The following is a 15,083-nucleotide window of genomic DNA, read 5'->3' on the forward strand; positions in this document are numbered from 1 at the left end:
ATAAATGAAGCCGTTTTTACACCACAAATAATGCCTTAACTACAACTGTATAACGCTTTGTTGACAGCCGCGCCTTGAATAAAAAGACCATTTCAGAATGGTGTGATTATAGCACGCAAAGGCACTACTTGGCGGAAACATGTTGTTTCTAAACCCATGAGGTTGAACAAATAGATAAAATAAATCACATGTAGACATGTTGTAATAACAAAGAAACTGTATACTGACCTACAACACGTTCAGGACAGAGAGAAAAACAAGAAGGGCGGCAGAATGAAGAACGTCATGCACAAGTGTGAACAGAGAGGGTGGTGTGTCCACCTTACATGCATGACGGGTGAGTTCATTGAATGAATGGTTACATACATGTGCAGATGAGTTGACGTTATGGACAGGTGCCTCAAAGCTTGTGTAAGAATCATGCATTTCCCACTTGCCTGAACATTTAAAGTCATAGAAAACGACCCCCTCTCTCTGTCTCTCTTTCTCTCCCTCTGTCTCTCTTTCTCTCTCTCTGTCTCTCTCTGTCTCTCTCTTTCTCTTTCTCTCTCCTCCTGTCAGTCAGTGTAATTCAGATTAAGACATATCGCGGATGTGGACATAATGCTTGAAAGAAAAGTACAGTACACAATTTTCCCTGCCGACATAGCTCAAACGGACTGCACTTCAGGTCTGGATCGCTGTGCGGAGAGGGTAACCTAGCGTTACGTGTAGAACACGTGCAATCAACGAGATTATAACGCCGTTATATATAACCTCATTGGCACAGTTGGCCATTGAATTCATAATTTGCTTCATGCATATGTGGTTTTATACAACACAAATATGAAAACGATGGGTCCCGGGGAAATATTTTTGCCGCAAAAAGCTGTATTCCTAGTCATGTACACTTGTGTTCGTCTCTTTGTAGCTGAAACCGTCCTTGTGGTTGTGCCGTGGCAACGGCATGAATAATGTATGCACTTCTCTAATGGTGATTAATCAGTCTGTACGGACACAGGTACCTTTCACAAGAATCCATTTTACATCCTCAACACCAGTGACTATTCGTAACAACTACATATTTGATGCTCCAATGACTTACATGACTACGGTTTTACCATTAATAGCTTCCACTTGGAGTTTGTCCACATGTCGACAGGTTGAATCACGTTTAATACACGTAGATGTGAATTACTTTTAAAAGACTGGATTTAATGCAAGTTTTTTGGTACTGGTGTGGGTGTGGAGACAACGGAAAGTTTTGTGTTCCGGAATCTGCAGGTCGAGGATCTTTATGCATGAAATAATCTGTGTAACCCTTGGGATTGGTGCGCCTGTATAGAGCAGGTAACCCATGCAGTCAAGTGATAAAGAATTTTCCAAATCATCAGCAACCATTGTTGGACACATTTCAGTTCCTTTCCATGGTGTCAAATGTGAAATGTGAAATACACTAAAGCCTTTTGTGACTCCACATAGTTACATGTACGTGTACAATTGGGTCACTCATCTCGTGAAATTGTCAGACAGTCTTCCAACCGGTAGAGGGGGTGACTTCGTGACAGCAGGTACTGAACGGTGGTTAAGGGAAATTAGGTCCTGATTTCACAGTCTATGCGCCTCTTTGTATGGCGCCTGGTGTAAAAAATGACCCACTTTCATCTTATGTGTTTGTCACTTTTACTTTACATTTCATTCTGTTTTTAATGATGTTAATATTTTGGATTATCGTTATAGAGGGCGTCTACTAAATATCTTAATGGCTTGTCCTCAGGCTTCCGCGTACGAAAGTATTGATTTGGGTGGCTGAGGTGTTGGTTTGTGTCTCTGTACCTCCTAATTGCTTCTTACGCATGGTGGGTACACGGAGGTGATATTGACAGCCCGTGAGAGTAAGGTGGTGTGTGGAGGAATTCAGGAAGTGGTGTAGTCCCCTGTAAAATTACAACCCCTTCACAGTTCTACTTCATCATTCAGTTAAAATTTAACCTTCTTGATTTCATCCACAAACACCCATAAGGTCTGTGAGCTTGCAATTGGAGGTCACGAAAACCCAAAATACTTCCCGACAGTCTGAAATCTCCAACTTCTCGTTTGCTTTGAATTTATTGTAAATCGTGAGGTACACGCAGAACCCAAGACGTCCACGCACCACTACAGTAGTCGTCGGGAGGACACTAAACATGGCGACTTATAATTCGTCATACAACGTTGACCACTTTACACATTGTCTCATTTTCATGAGCATGATTTTTATTCAAAGCTACGACCATTGCTTTTTTCCAACAGGATCCTTCACATGGATGGTATCTATGACCGTATTTACAACCCCGACCAAGGTTTCTTTCTGCAGTTGACAATTATATGATAGTCGTGTTTTCACATCGAAATGTGAGGAAAGTTTGTACCATAAAGACCATCATTACTTGATTTGGGCATACAGGTAGTCCAAAATGAATCAAAACTATCTGCGCAGACTGGACTATAGTATGTATAACATAACTTTATGATCCATTTTTAGATGCGTTCATACTAGAGCGTCAACATGTTGGAATGACAAGCTATAACTATTTGGATTTGTGACCGATTAATCGATTACGCGGTCCTTTTGTTTGGACTGTTTTCACACTGAGGTGTACATCATGTTCCCATAGATAAAAATGCCTTCTTTACAGAGGATCAGTTATACTTAAGAAGATGAAAGCTTTCGTCATTTTCACACGGGCGATCCTGCAAACGAGGGTTTTTCTGCCCTTTGACCTATGACGTATCTCTGCGCTTGCGCCCTGGTGCGCCGACGCCGGTGTCGGTAGGGTTGTCCAGACTGCTCAGGTTGTGCGACAGGCGGTTGTTCATACACCAGGCCGTCTTACACGCTATCCGTCCGCGTTTGTACGCAGGTCCCTCGGGTAGGCCGCCCAAACTGTGAAGGATAAAGAAAAGAAAGTGACATCACACTGCTATTTGATCTCTTTTCTACCTGTTCTTTTATGGGCTTTTTGTATCGGTTTGAGGATGAAACAGCACCAAGCACCAGCATTGAGAAGATTTCATACAGTGTCAATAGTTGTGGTGTTCATGTGAGTACTTTTCATGTATGTAGAGTAATGTTTGTCTGTAAATGGAAGAACTCTCTACCAATTTCAGCACCAGGAACACAGTACTGGAAAAATCATCACGCAATGCCAATAGTTACGCCATTCATGTCAATTCTTTTTATCTATAGAGAGTCAACTACTGTTCTTTAAGAGGTCATTCAGCACAAAGGACAGGGACCATGCCGTAAATATGAAAACTCTCTACCAAATTCAGCACCAAGGACAAGACCAGTACTGGGAAAATGCGATACAACGCAAATAGTTGCGGTATTCATGTGAACGCGTTTCATACTGAAAGTAATGTTCATCTGGTTGTCATTCAGCACGAAGGACATGGACAATGCTGTAAGCATGACAGCTCGATACCAATTTTCTCAAAGGAACGTCTAGATCTTCGCGGTGCCATTTTCTTGGACTGGGCATCTTCAATAAAACCCGATTTACACTTGTTTCGTATACTGGGACGTATGACTCTGTTTTTTTTTTTTTTGCAAAACGCAGACATACAATAGGAAACCACATGAATATCGTATCTATTGGCGCTGTATGATGCTTTTCCAGTACTGTCCCTGTCCTTGGTGCTGAACTTGGTAGAGAGTTCTTAGAAGATAGAAGTGCCACTATTACGCACCCGAAGCCAAACTCCTTAGGCTCGACGTTCTCGTTCACAATCTGCAGCACCTCCCGTGCCATGGCGCTCACCACACGGCCGACGTCATCCTCAGACAGCCGGAAGTTGGCGTCGGGCTGTTCGTCCCTTCTGTCAGACAAAGGATTATGCTAATTAGAGCACGGGATGGCGCCATTATGATAGGCATATCTGATGAAGTGGTGGAAGGATGGTGTTAAAAAAACACGTGATATAGAACATCTACTGTCTAACATATTGTGATATTGTATATTGTAATATACTGCCAACAAATGGTTGTCTGGCAGTAATGGATGATCATAAACAATACTTTTTTGCTTATTAAGATATCAGCCAATTTTTCATTGGTCAAACCGCTAATTGCCCTGCTGTCATTGGTTGAACTGCTAATTGTGATGGACAGTCAGGAGTGTAGAGCGTACTCACGCCGTGGGGGCTGCTGTACAGGTGTTCAGGAGAACTGAAAAGGTCACGCAAGCGCAGAGAAGAAACCTTCCCACCTCTGTAGTCATCATTTTGCACCTGAAAAGAAGTAATGCATCAGTACTCATTGGTCCATGGTTTCACTCGCAACTCTACGATTTTTACAATCACCAGCTGTACTATTCATTTCCCGGTGGCGACTACCTAATATTGTGTGTTGTGTACATAGACAGGAAGTGGGCTTCTCTTCAGAGATTGCGAAGAAGAGAATATCTGTTTCCCAAGCAGACTTTTGACTTAAACTAAGTTTGAGAAGACTTCACAAGTTTTATATTTTTCTATTAGAAGCTGTAACATCTCTGGAATAACAGAATCCTACTTTCGTACTTTCAAGTTGATATCTAGAACTTTAAATTGCCACGAATTGTTGTTTCTCAAAAGTAACTTTCTTCTTAAAACTTGTGAGAATTTACTAAGAATATAGTAATGTTTGAATGTTATCAAACGACAGTTTGGAGAGTTTGTAACCACGTCTTGGAGACTAGAATCTGAACAGTCTGTAAGCAGTTGTATAAGCACACACCACTGTAAGCTGTACAAAATCTATCACACTGGCTACAAAAGGTGGGCATTTTCCAAGTAAAGAATATAGAACTATTATGTAACGTCCTGTGGCATTGTACCAAAAAACGATTCATAGTGAGACGGATGGATCTCTTAATCTCAGATGACGCAATTTCCAGAGATGAGCTAGGATTGACATGGTATTTTATTGAATCAGCGGATAGGATGTTGCGAAATTCAGTGATCACCTGTTAGACATTGTTCTATGAATGTGCTGCAAGCATACTCATGCACTCATCTTATTTAGTGCTTCAAGAGGGACTGCACCATGCTAGATTCTATAATTGCTCAATTGATGTAGAGAGAAATCTGTAAAGGAAACCTTTGCCGTCACGCGAATTATCATTGTCTGTTCCTTTTGATTTTAAATTGGCGACATGGCGTTTAGAACCAGGACATACAATCACCGTAGACGTAGCACTAGATTGTCTATATACCTTTACCCGTACATAATCTAAGCAAGAAAATCAGATACAGCTACAGCCCTGGCTCCAATTGCTGAAATGCTTGGCAACCTGCCTTCGCATATTGTTACAATTGAGCCGTAAAATGATGCAGGAATCTTGGGGATTTTTCTGGGCGTCGCTAGTCGGTAATGATACCTGGCCCAGATAAGTTGGCAATAAAGGGCGTCTGTGTTCAGGGCCCCTTACGGTATTAGACTAAGTACGCATTATTCAATGACCACTCGTTAGGGCTCACTTGTGCAAATGGACGAATTACACCTACGCTCTCAGTCATCAAGTTAATCATCACATGTGCACGGCGACACGACCCTGGTAGAATTCACAATGGTTATCGAGATGCCATGTTTGAACCAATGCGTTCAAAGTACTAGGGACAGCTTAGATGCGTAATAAATTATGATTTTATAACATAGATTATGATTCTGTTGGGGATAATGTAGCTTATTGAATAGAGAGCCAATAAGGGGCAATGGATATTTTATTGCTTCATAAAAACTGAAATGTATAGTAGTATATATATTTTAGGTAGAAGGATACAAGAATTCGAAGGTCATGTTGGTACCAAATGCAGCAGATACATATATTCATGGCGGTGACTTCTTTGCACCTTAAGGTTAAAGAACTATCGATCCTCAGGACTGGTGTCGACTTGAGACCGACCTTTTCATGTGGCGGACTGAATGTCATCAATAACGGCACAAAGTCTCTGTCGTGCCTTTAAGCACTGCCTTTTCAGTTTCAAGACTTGAATTGTATCTGGTGGCCATATAGAGTCGTCGACAACCCTTTCATGGTAACACAGTATGTCTAGCTCAGCATTCGAGCGTGCGCTCGGACGTCTAATCAAGACGTTCCCGTAATGATAAGGTAGCCGCCGTGATCTGGCTGTTAGTTTGCATGGATTGGAGGTGCAATTACCTTCTCATCTCCGTAAGGTAATGAGGGGTTGGGGGCGCATACAATCAACCAGAATTACCAACATCATGCTCACTTCAACAGAGTAACTCTAATGGCAACAATTCTACTAAAGCGTCGAAATAACACAAAAGACATGGGCGCGCGCAGACAGGAAAAAAAGGGGAAATCAACATTTATCTAAAAAGAAAGTAAAACTTGTTCTCTCAGCGTTGCATTTGAAAGGACGTCAGGACAGAATGGAACGAGGTCGTCAATGTTTATGACGTTCGGCACGAGAAGGTATCTGTGAGCCGTCTAATTGATATGGACTCTTCAATCAACCGGATAATCCCCAACAACCATGAAAGAAACGATCCCGTTCTCTCCAGGACCAACTCGGCTGGTCTGGTCCATTTCTAGAGACGCCTGAACCTACTAGGACGAAAATCTTTTTCAAGCAATATCTACTTGGAATTACAGGGAATTACACAAGACTAGTCCTTCCCAGATCCTGTACATGGAACCAGGTCTAAAGTACTGTAACATAATACAGAGAGTGACAAGATAATGGGTCAGTATCGTCACCTCTCAAATTTGCCTGGCGCCAATTTAGTCGGTGCTGAAAAGTGAACAATTAGAGATGGTTGAGCTGTGGAAGCAAGCCCGCCAAGGAACTCTCCAGCTACTAGTTGTATTTTAGGTGATGAAGGACCATTTTGGTCGACCATGTCCACCTTCTGGAGAAAACTTGAGTATCAAATAAATCATTATAACGTCTTATTATGTTCACGTCGTCATTTCAGATACAATAAAGAACGTCATCCCCAATCATTGTGTCCTCTCCATATATGACAGTCTATAAGGAGTTTAACGCATGTTTTATCCTTTTTACAGGCACATAAAGTTTGACTTTTATCAAAATTGCATGACCGACCACGTACGACATTGTGCGTTGTTTGTCGCAATCTTCAGTAATAAACGCCGATTTACACGTACCGAGGGAACTGACTCTCATAACTGCGTCACAAAAATTTAATAACAGCGATGGCCGTGAGTTAATTTTTACTGGGCAAATTGTCATGGGTCAATCCCAAGACTTGGAAAGTTTTCAAGGAACTCGTGGAATCCAGTACTGACCGGATATCTGGTATAACTGATATAATTACAAACCCCTCTCCGCTCAAGCGGAACAAGGAAGGCTATAATAAATCAAATCAAAAGTGCCTATAGGATTTTTATATGCCCCTGTGTGACAATGGTCCTGGAGCAACAATTCGTCAGCGGCTGTGTCAGCAAATTTGAGAAAATTACGTTCTATATTCTCAACTTTAAAACACGATCTGTGGCTTCTTAATCCAATTATACTTCTCTAGACGTCTGTACTGACAAAGAACAATGTTGCTGTTGTCTCCTGTGAGCTAGCACCCATCAAGTGATTAACTACCTCCTTCTCCCGGCGTGTATCGCCTTGTCTGCCGCGGTCTCCCGGAAGAACGGACACTCTGGCGAGGAAAGTGCTTGGTAATGAGCTATTGGAGATGGACTTCCGCCACTTTTGGTTCACTAATCATTTTGGCACCGTTTCAATAATGATTAATTGCACCCTGCCCGAAGTAATATTCGTCGAATAGCCTCAATTGTACCTGAGCCAAAAGGTGCAATGTCGTTTGAATCGATTGGCGGATCCAGTAGATTCAGAACACCGTTCTTTCAGGCGCTTTTGTAGTCGGTTTGGGTAGAACTACTGAGAAGTGGTGGAACATCAGGTTAACCGTTCCAAGATTTTGAGAGAAGAACTTTATGTTCCTTTGCTAAATGTTACCTGCTACTGAATGCACCGCCATGCATTGCAACAGTTCGGAACATCAAAAGACCTCTTTTCAATGGACAGCGTAGCCTATGCATACCGCTAACACCTCTGACTTAATGCAACTCAAACAGTGTTGACAAAGATAGCACAATCTATCGTAACGCCTAATCCATTGGCACAAGCCTTGCTTTAATGTTTATCGCAACACCTCGGATGGCCATATGCTTTAATGTATGTTTTTATCGAGTAACTTTGAAGTCTGTGCGCATGGCTTTTATTTTACCATGCCTCATATTTGCAGACCAATGTGCTTTGATTAAACTTTGTGAATAACGCGCTGTAATCATACTAGTACATGTATGAAACATTAATGCCGTACAAAACTATGACAGTGGTATATAGGCTGGAGACCTAATAGAGTTATCGATTTGATTTTCATCAATCAATAAATGTTTTCTCGTTTTCTTCTTCTAAGTCATTTCACATCTTTGATACGCTGTCTTCACATGGCGTTTTGGCCGTTAATGAAAGTGCAAATTTGGGAAGGAATAGATATCTTTCCAGGATCGGCCATGTTTCATTCTCCAATAATATTAAATTCGTTTTAGCCCTCATCGCCGCGACAACTCAGGAGTCTGAGTTGAGCGTGACTCTCCGAAATTATTTTATATCACTTGATGATATTTGAAATGGAGTTGTACGTCATTACACAATTAATTCTTCGAAATTTGTTCCCTTCTTGCAGAATCAATTCTACGCACTCAATTCTCTCAAAGTTAGTAACCATCTTTGACGGACTTGAAGAAAATCTTTATCTCTGTCCAGGCGTTACCTAAGCCCCAATCAGCAGTTCGCGTTCCTTTCAATTTAGATCTTAGAACAGCGGAGGAAATGGTAGAGAGAATGTAAGGATAACGACTGTTGCAGGATGGTGCTCTCTGGACCGTGAACTATCGGCGAGAACAATTGGTCAATCAAGACCAGACCACCTGGTGTCGTCCATAACCATATTATCTCACTCCTTACACCTGATGTTCCTGAGGTAGTCTGATGGACCGAGGTTCTGAGTTTGTAATGGGAGACATTAGGGCGGTTTTGTGGCATGTAATTTGTGGCGGGAAATCGTCAATCAATCTTAAAATGTCCTTCGAGAATCTAGAGATACAGTCAATGGTCACGGGTCCATGGCCAAAGTCATAAACTGTATGATGCACTCAAAAAGAAAGCTATTCAATCTACAGGTAGAAAGAACTCATCACTCAAAACACAATAAGGACGGTCGCGTCTAAATCAGGAACTAGTTCCACCAAGCGCGACTCTGATGCAAGCTGGAACATAACCGGGAAATCTTAAGGTATCTCGAGTTCCAGAGAAACTCCGTCCTGATGTTAAATCTGCAGGAGAGATAGACACCCTACATATTACATGGTTACCATGCGCTGGGCTGCCTCGTCCTCTCGGCATGAAATTATCTGTTTATCTGTGTGACCACAGGATCACACGATGTTCTACTGCTCTTCTGACTTTAAATTACATGTTCTAACAAGGTCGTGGCGTGAAGTATTTCAAAAGCATAGACCTCAACCAATGCATACAATGTAGGTATAACACTGAACATCACTCATCACTGCACTTAGATCTGACAGCTCTAGTGAATTCAAGGTTTTCTGAGCACATATTGTGTTGTACGGATGTAAGGCATCAGAGAAAACAGTTGATGGGTACTGTACGGTGTGTGATACCGGGTGTTTCAATTGGAACAGGCCTGGGATTAAGTTTCCATTACCACCAAACTCTCAGGGAATCATGGCAACAGGGAGCACCCTTGCGAACCTGCCGCATTTCAATCATCAAAGACTACCTGAATCTCACTTCACACATTTCAAAGGGAATATTGCATGATTGCTGAACACCACTGTAATCGAGGAATACGTAAATGTTACGTAAGAATTTTGAGATGAGACACAGAATTTAGGTAGCCAGGCGTCTGTATTATTTCACACTTCCGACATCGAATTACCGCTTCACATTCGGCGTAGGTAGTCGTACAATTAGGATGTATAAGCATGCCAAGACAGAAGAAGTTGCCGACAAGGATCAAAAACAGAATTTTCGGTAACAAGGCAGCTGAATTTTGTACGACACTTGTACGACGACTGTCCCAACAATGTCCTCAGTTTGCGAGTGTGACCAGGGCATCAGCCTTATGCGTCCGGACATCTGAGACATATGTTAAGGTTATTTCATTACAGATGTTAGATTTGAACGCATCATATTGTTGATTAATTTTCAGACTCTAAATCATTTCGCTGAAGATAAAAGAAAAACGAAATACCTGGACGTTAACTTTTACTGCTAAGGAAGGAAAGATCCACCACGTACCTCCTGCCCTGTTGGGTTGGTGTCGGGAGACTGGAATCCGCTGGTTCACACAAGCCGGGGTGTCAGGGCGCCGACTGATCAATGCACCAGCAACTTTTCCCACTTATATTGTGTGCGTGACCACGTGACCTCGGGCTCATAACCTATGTGCTTGCGCAAGACAAAAAAACTGTATACACCCACTAAGAGCGGAAATGTCTGTCGATTAAGGAGGATAGATGCATTTACGTTGCAAGCCTAATCCTGGAAAAATCCACAAAGCTTCCGAGAAGGCCGGCTGATTTGTTTGGGAAGGGCAAAGGCTGCTGCCATTAGGGTGTTCATCAATCTCGCGCGGGGACCCGGTAGCTACTGTCCCGCCTGTTTTAATTTCTCACCCGGCAAATTAAATCAGGAGGCTGTAATTTCCCAGAGCGGTCATTACGCTTCCCCTGGCGGTGCGCCGCTCGGCTCGGCGGACAGGTACAGGGAGAAGGCGGGAGAGGGAGGAGACAGACAGCCGCATTCATTAAACCTGTCTGATTGACATAAATCTTCATTTCCGCTCGTTCATGGTTATACTGAAGGACGATAGAGCTGTTCATGTCGTTAAACACACACATTTCAGGCAATTTTCAATTCATACATGGAATCATCGTTTCCTCAGTAAACGATATTACTGTTAATATAATTTCCGGGTATAGCACAGGTTGTCGTTAGAAAATGTAATTGCCACACTGGAGTTGTTGAGTCAGACAATGGGCAAGTAAAACCATTTAGTCTTGATTTCTACGTATGCTCAAAGGCAGCGGTGGACGAAAAATCTTACCTGGTACACACCGTGTATACCTGCATGGACATGGCCATGGTAAACTGGACCACACACGCTATCGTACGAACTTTCGGGAATGAATATGCTGCACACTCCTGTATGTCTCAGCAAAACTTCAGAGAATTCTCCGTGTACCTAAGACGCGCTTTGGACTAAAATGGGGGTGATACAGAGCTACCCGTGAAATCGCATGTATCTCCAGTTTGGCGGGACCAATCAACTTCAAATTTGGAAATAACTTAGATGAAATACCACTGATTCTAAAAAACTACTTCTTCCTTCGAAAATCTGCATAATTGTTCCATAAATAATAATAATATTAGATCATTGTGACTATATAAAATCGGCCTAGACCAAACCCTTCCGCTCAGAATTGTAATACAAAACTTTCCGAGAATGTGGAGAGATATGCACTTTATAGGAATCGGTTTCCAGAAAAGAAGAATATAGCTTAGATTTGAAAATATTTAGAAATATAGTCCATTTTGGTAGAAATCTAGGGGGTAGGTATGACTTTATCTACCAATAGCTAGATATAAGGGGATAAAGTAGTTTTTCTGAAAACCGATTCATAGAAACCGACTTCTTACGCATTGTTTGCACCCGATTTCAACTTTGTAACCCAATGGGAAGAGTTTGGTCTCGGGCTTTAAAGTTTAAAAGTCTAAATTCTGGTTGATTTCCTTCCTTGACCTGTCAATCTCTATCAAGCCTCATGACTGTGAATGAAATTAATTGTTTTCGCACCTCCACTCAAGGCAATTACAGGCAATTATCTTTAATTATGCATAGCGGGCAGACGGCAGCATGTATCCATTCAAATTCCACTTTACCACAAAAGTCTTTGTTTTTAAACATTTGTTTCTTACTCCTCGAATTGAAAGTTCTGGGTTTGAAATGTAGTTTTATACATAGCAGCTATGAACCTGAACAACAGTTCTGTCTGTTGGGCAGAAGATAGCTAGATGTGTTATAATTTATCTGAAGAAAATTTCTGATAGACTTTTAACCCTGGCCAAGGACCCTGGCCCATTGAGATGAAAAATCGTTTGATGTGTATTGACTTGTCTGGCTCCAAACATGCACCTATGACCATATCCAGTGAGTGTATTTCCCTAAACTTCCTTGCTTATACCATTATACAGTTCATGTAGTTTCTTGTCATCCCTCCGTTTTCAGAATGTTCATTTTGAGCACATGTACGTGCACGTGCTTTAACTTTTAATCTTTTTGACGTGAAATGTTACATTGGTAGCTTTGATTTGCTACATAGTGGTAGTACTAGTTTTTCTTTAATAATAATAGGGGCCACTAAAGAACATTTAGCACATAAAATGGTCATTTTGAATCCTGTTTGTAAACTATGGCCATCGTAGTCTCTCACAGTAGCCTTTACCAGTCTTTGGGAGGTGGCTGGAAATATCAGAAATTGGCCAAATAGAGAGATAATATGCCAAGGGAGTTGGTCTGCTAGAAAGTACATTTTGCCGCGCCCGGGTGCGTATTATCGACTTACTTTCCTGCTACCTTCCGAAGCCTGGTAGAGGCTAAATATATATAATGCACAGGCCTTGTCAGCCCCAGTCAGTTGGACATTGAGCGACGCACGCTGGCTAAATAACCAAGGACTATGAGATTATAACCTCCTTGCTACATGTATATCTTTGGACCTATATAGCTTGCTATGGGTCTTCGTTCACACGAGTAGGTTATAATTCTACCTCTATGGTTCACACAATGCGTTTAACACTAGTACAAATTTACCTCCTTGATTAGTCCGTAATATAATCTCCTGGAATTCGGAATACACTATGTATTGGTACTAAAATGGAGAACAAAGATTGTCTGAACATGGCTGAAATCAAGGAGGTTATAACCTCGCACAGTTAAAGTCGGGGCTCCATCGCCAATTTTGTAAGACCCTGTTATATAGACTTGAGTTAGATCTGGTGGATACATGCTGTATTTAAGAAAATGTTTTCATTTTTACTTTCTTTTCAAGCATGTTTCAAGCTATGAAGTCTTCTTTCATAGAACACTGAAAATACAAAGAGGTTGTGAAGTTAGCTCAATACAAATGCAAAATAGCAGGAGGGGCAGTGGGTGGTGAAGCTACAGCAATTATCACCATACCTACTGCATATTTACGATTTTCTACTCGCACCTTGCTCATTTCAATGTCATTATAATATTAAAATGAGATCTTTGCTGGGAGAAAGAAAGCGCGTCTTAGGTACACTGAGTTATAATTGAGTATTCCCTTACAAAGCAAGCGATGCAAAACTTGGAGCAGCGGCAGGATTGCCACAGATTCAAAATGTCTCTACCCTGTTTTGGAAATCTAAGAATACATTACATATAACACTGGATTGTTTTTGAAAATGCTTCCAGTGTATTTTCAACATTTTGGAGCAACGATATTTTTTTTTTAAAATTCCGATTGCCAGTCGCTACGGATTCTACACAAGGTTGACTGTTGCGTCGATGACAGGGTCCATCGTCAGAGGACACATGAGATGAGTGTTTGATGGAATGTTTCATGTTGCTATAGTCACACGATGACGTATGTGTTCAGATTATAGCATTTGAACTTGGCCCTGACGTGTGACGGTGTAATGAGGTGTGTTGTCAAATCCAGCTGAGGAATTGCACGAACAACTGGCAGGGAAATTACGTGTGATATTTGAAAGGTCAAGGCTTCTTGATAAACCTATGAAATGATCAGCCTAGGAATGCATTGTCTTCCCAGGTCCGTGCATGCGTTGACTGTGTCAGAGGATGGCTTAAAGTCCATACTTACTTATGAGTTATGATCCTTGTCCAATGCCTTGGTTCTGTTGTATTTCTTGCATTTCCATGTGTTACTTACAGTTATACTGTGACCGTTCAACCTGTCACAAGTTACAATTGCCGGGAGTTTTGACCTGTATGATCAGACTGATGCAACGCAAGGGAGGGTTTGAGCAAGTGGTTGCTGTTTTCTATTGGCTTTTGATGTATGCATGGAGGCTCGAGAACAATGGGCTCCCATGAGATGACGAAGTATATACAAATTGAAACGAGACACCCATGATTACTCCTGCTAGTCTGATATTGCTGCTACTACTGAATCCCAAGACAGCAACATGAAAAAGAAACCCAGACCTGGATATGAGATTTCTCTATGTAGTATGAGGCCATCTATCTAGTCTTATTCTCATGGAACCAATCGTGGTTGTATGTAACTGTAGCAGAAGTACCTGCCATCTTTTCTACCCTCAATGGTGGTACATTTTCCAACATTTGTTCATCACTTTTTTCAGAAACTTCTTGGGAGTTAGTATACACATTGAAAAAGTATTCTAATGACCTTTATTCCCATTATTCCCATCAACATTTCTGCCCAGTAAAATGTCAGCATATTGATTGCCCATAAGTACATTTTGATCACACGTCAATCAAATACATTTTAGCAATAAATGTATATGCGTTTCATGTAATTGCTATTTTCCACTCATCTTTACATTATATTTCGCATCTCTTCGTATTTGCCAAAATACCTGTCATTGGGGATCGCCATAATTGATGACTGAGGCGTTTAGCCAACTGTGGGGTCACATCAGTCGGAGCAAAGAGTCATTTGTTTGCTCTTTGATCGACTAATCGAAGAGTAAGCACGCATTAAGCTATTCAGCGTGAAATGATGTATACCGAGCATGCCATTTATAGGGCCAGGCGTTTTATACAGACTTTCTAGTCTGGGCACCAGTTACGCAACAACAACCGGCGGACCAAGCAGACAGAAGGAATTGTTAGCACTGGGGCTGACTATTACTCTGTTTGCAGTACAAGAAGTACAAGAAAACTACTTATGGTAATAGAATAACGCTATGCATGTAAACGGATACTAAAACAACAACGATTGCACAGGGTGCAATGTATGTCATCTGCTGGTATATCA

General features: G+C 41.5%; 1 protein-coding gene across 1 annotated transcript; it reads right to left on the minus strand.

Annotated features, from left to right (window-relative positions):
• Nucleotides 1-1,920: 1,920 nt before the first annotated feature.
• LOC109475472 lies at nucleotides 1,921-10,392 on the minus strand. Its single transcript, XM_019776091.1, has 4 exons — nucleotides 10,333-10,392; nucleotides 4,156-4,251; nucleotides 3,712-3,840; nucleotides 1,921-2,905 (listed from the first exon to the last, which is right to left on the minus strand). Exons 2-4 carry the CDS (start codon nucleotides 4,242-4,244, stop codon nucleotides 2,743-2,745), a joined length of 381 nt encoding a protein of 126 aa, XP_019631650.1. The 5' UTR covers nucleotides 4,245-4,251; nucleotides 10,333-10,392; the 3' UTR covers nucleotides 1,921-2,742.
• Between the last annotated feature and the right edge of the window lie 4,691 nt (nucleotides 10,393-15,083).

This window comes from Branchiostoma belcheri, unplaced genomic scaffold (genome assembly GCF_001625305.1).
Source record: "Branchiostoma belcheri isolate BF01 breed outbred unplaced genomic scaffold, Haploidv18h27 scaffold34, whole genome shotgun sequence".
Lineage (NCBI taxonomy): Eukaryota > Metazoa > Chordata > Leptocardii > Amphioxiformes > Branchiostomatidae > Branchiostoma > Branchiostoma belcheri.

Bases quoted from the DNA above. Each gene is read 5' to 3' on its own strand.
- LOC109475472 (XM_019776091.1), bottom strand. From the start codon at position 4,244: ATGATGACTACAGAGGTGGGAAGGTTTCTTCTCTGCGCTTGCGTGACC. The intron at 3,841-4,155 runs GTGAGTACGCTC...TTTGTCTGACAG, and splicing joins TGTACAGCAGCCCCCACGGC to AAGGGACGAACAGCCCGACG. The intron at 2,906-3,711 runs GTGCGTAATAGT...TATCCTTCACAG, and splicing joins CCTAAGGAGTTTGGCTTCGG to TTTGGGCGGCCTACCCGAGG.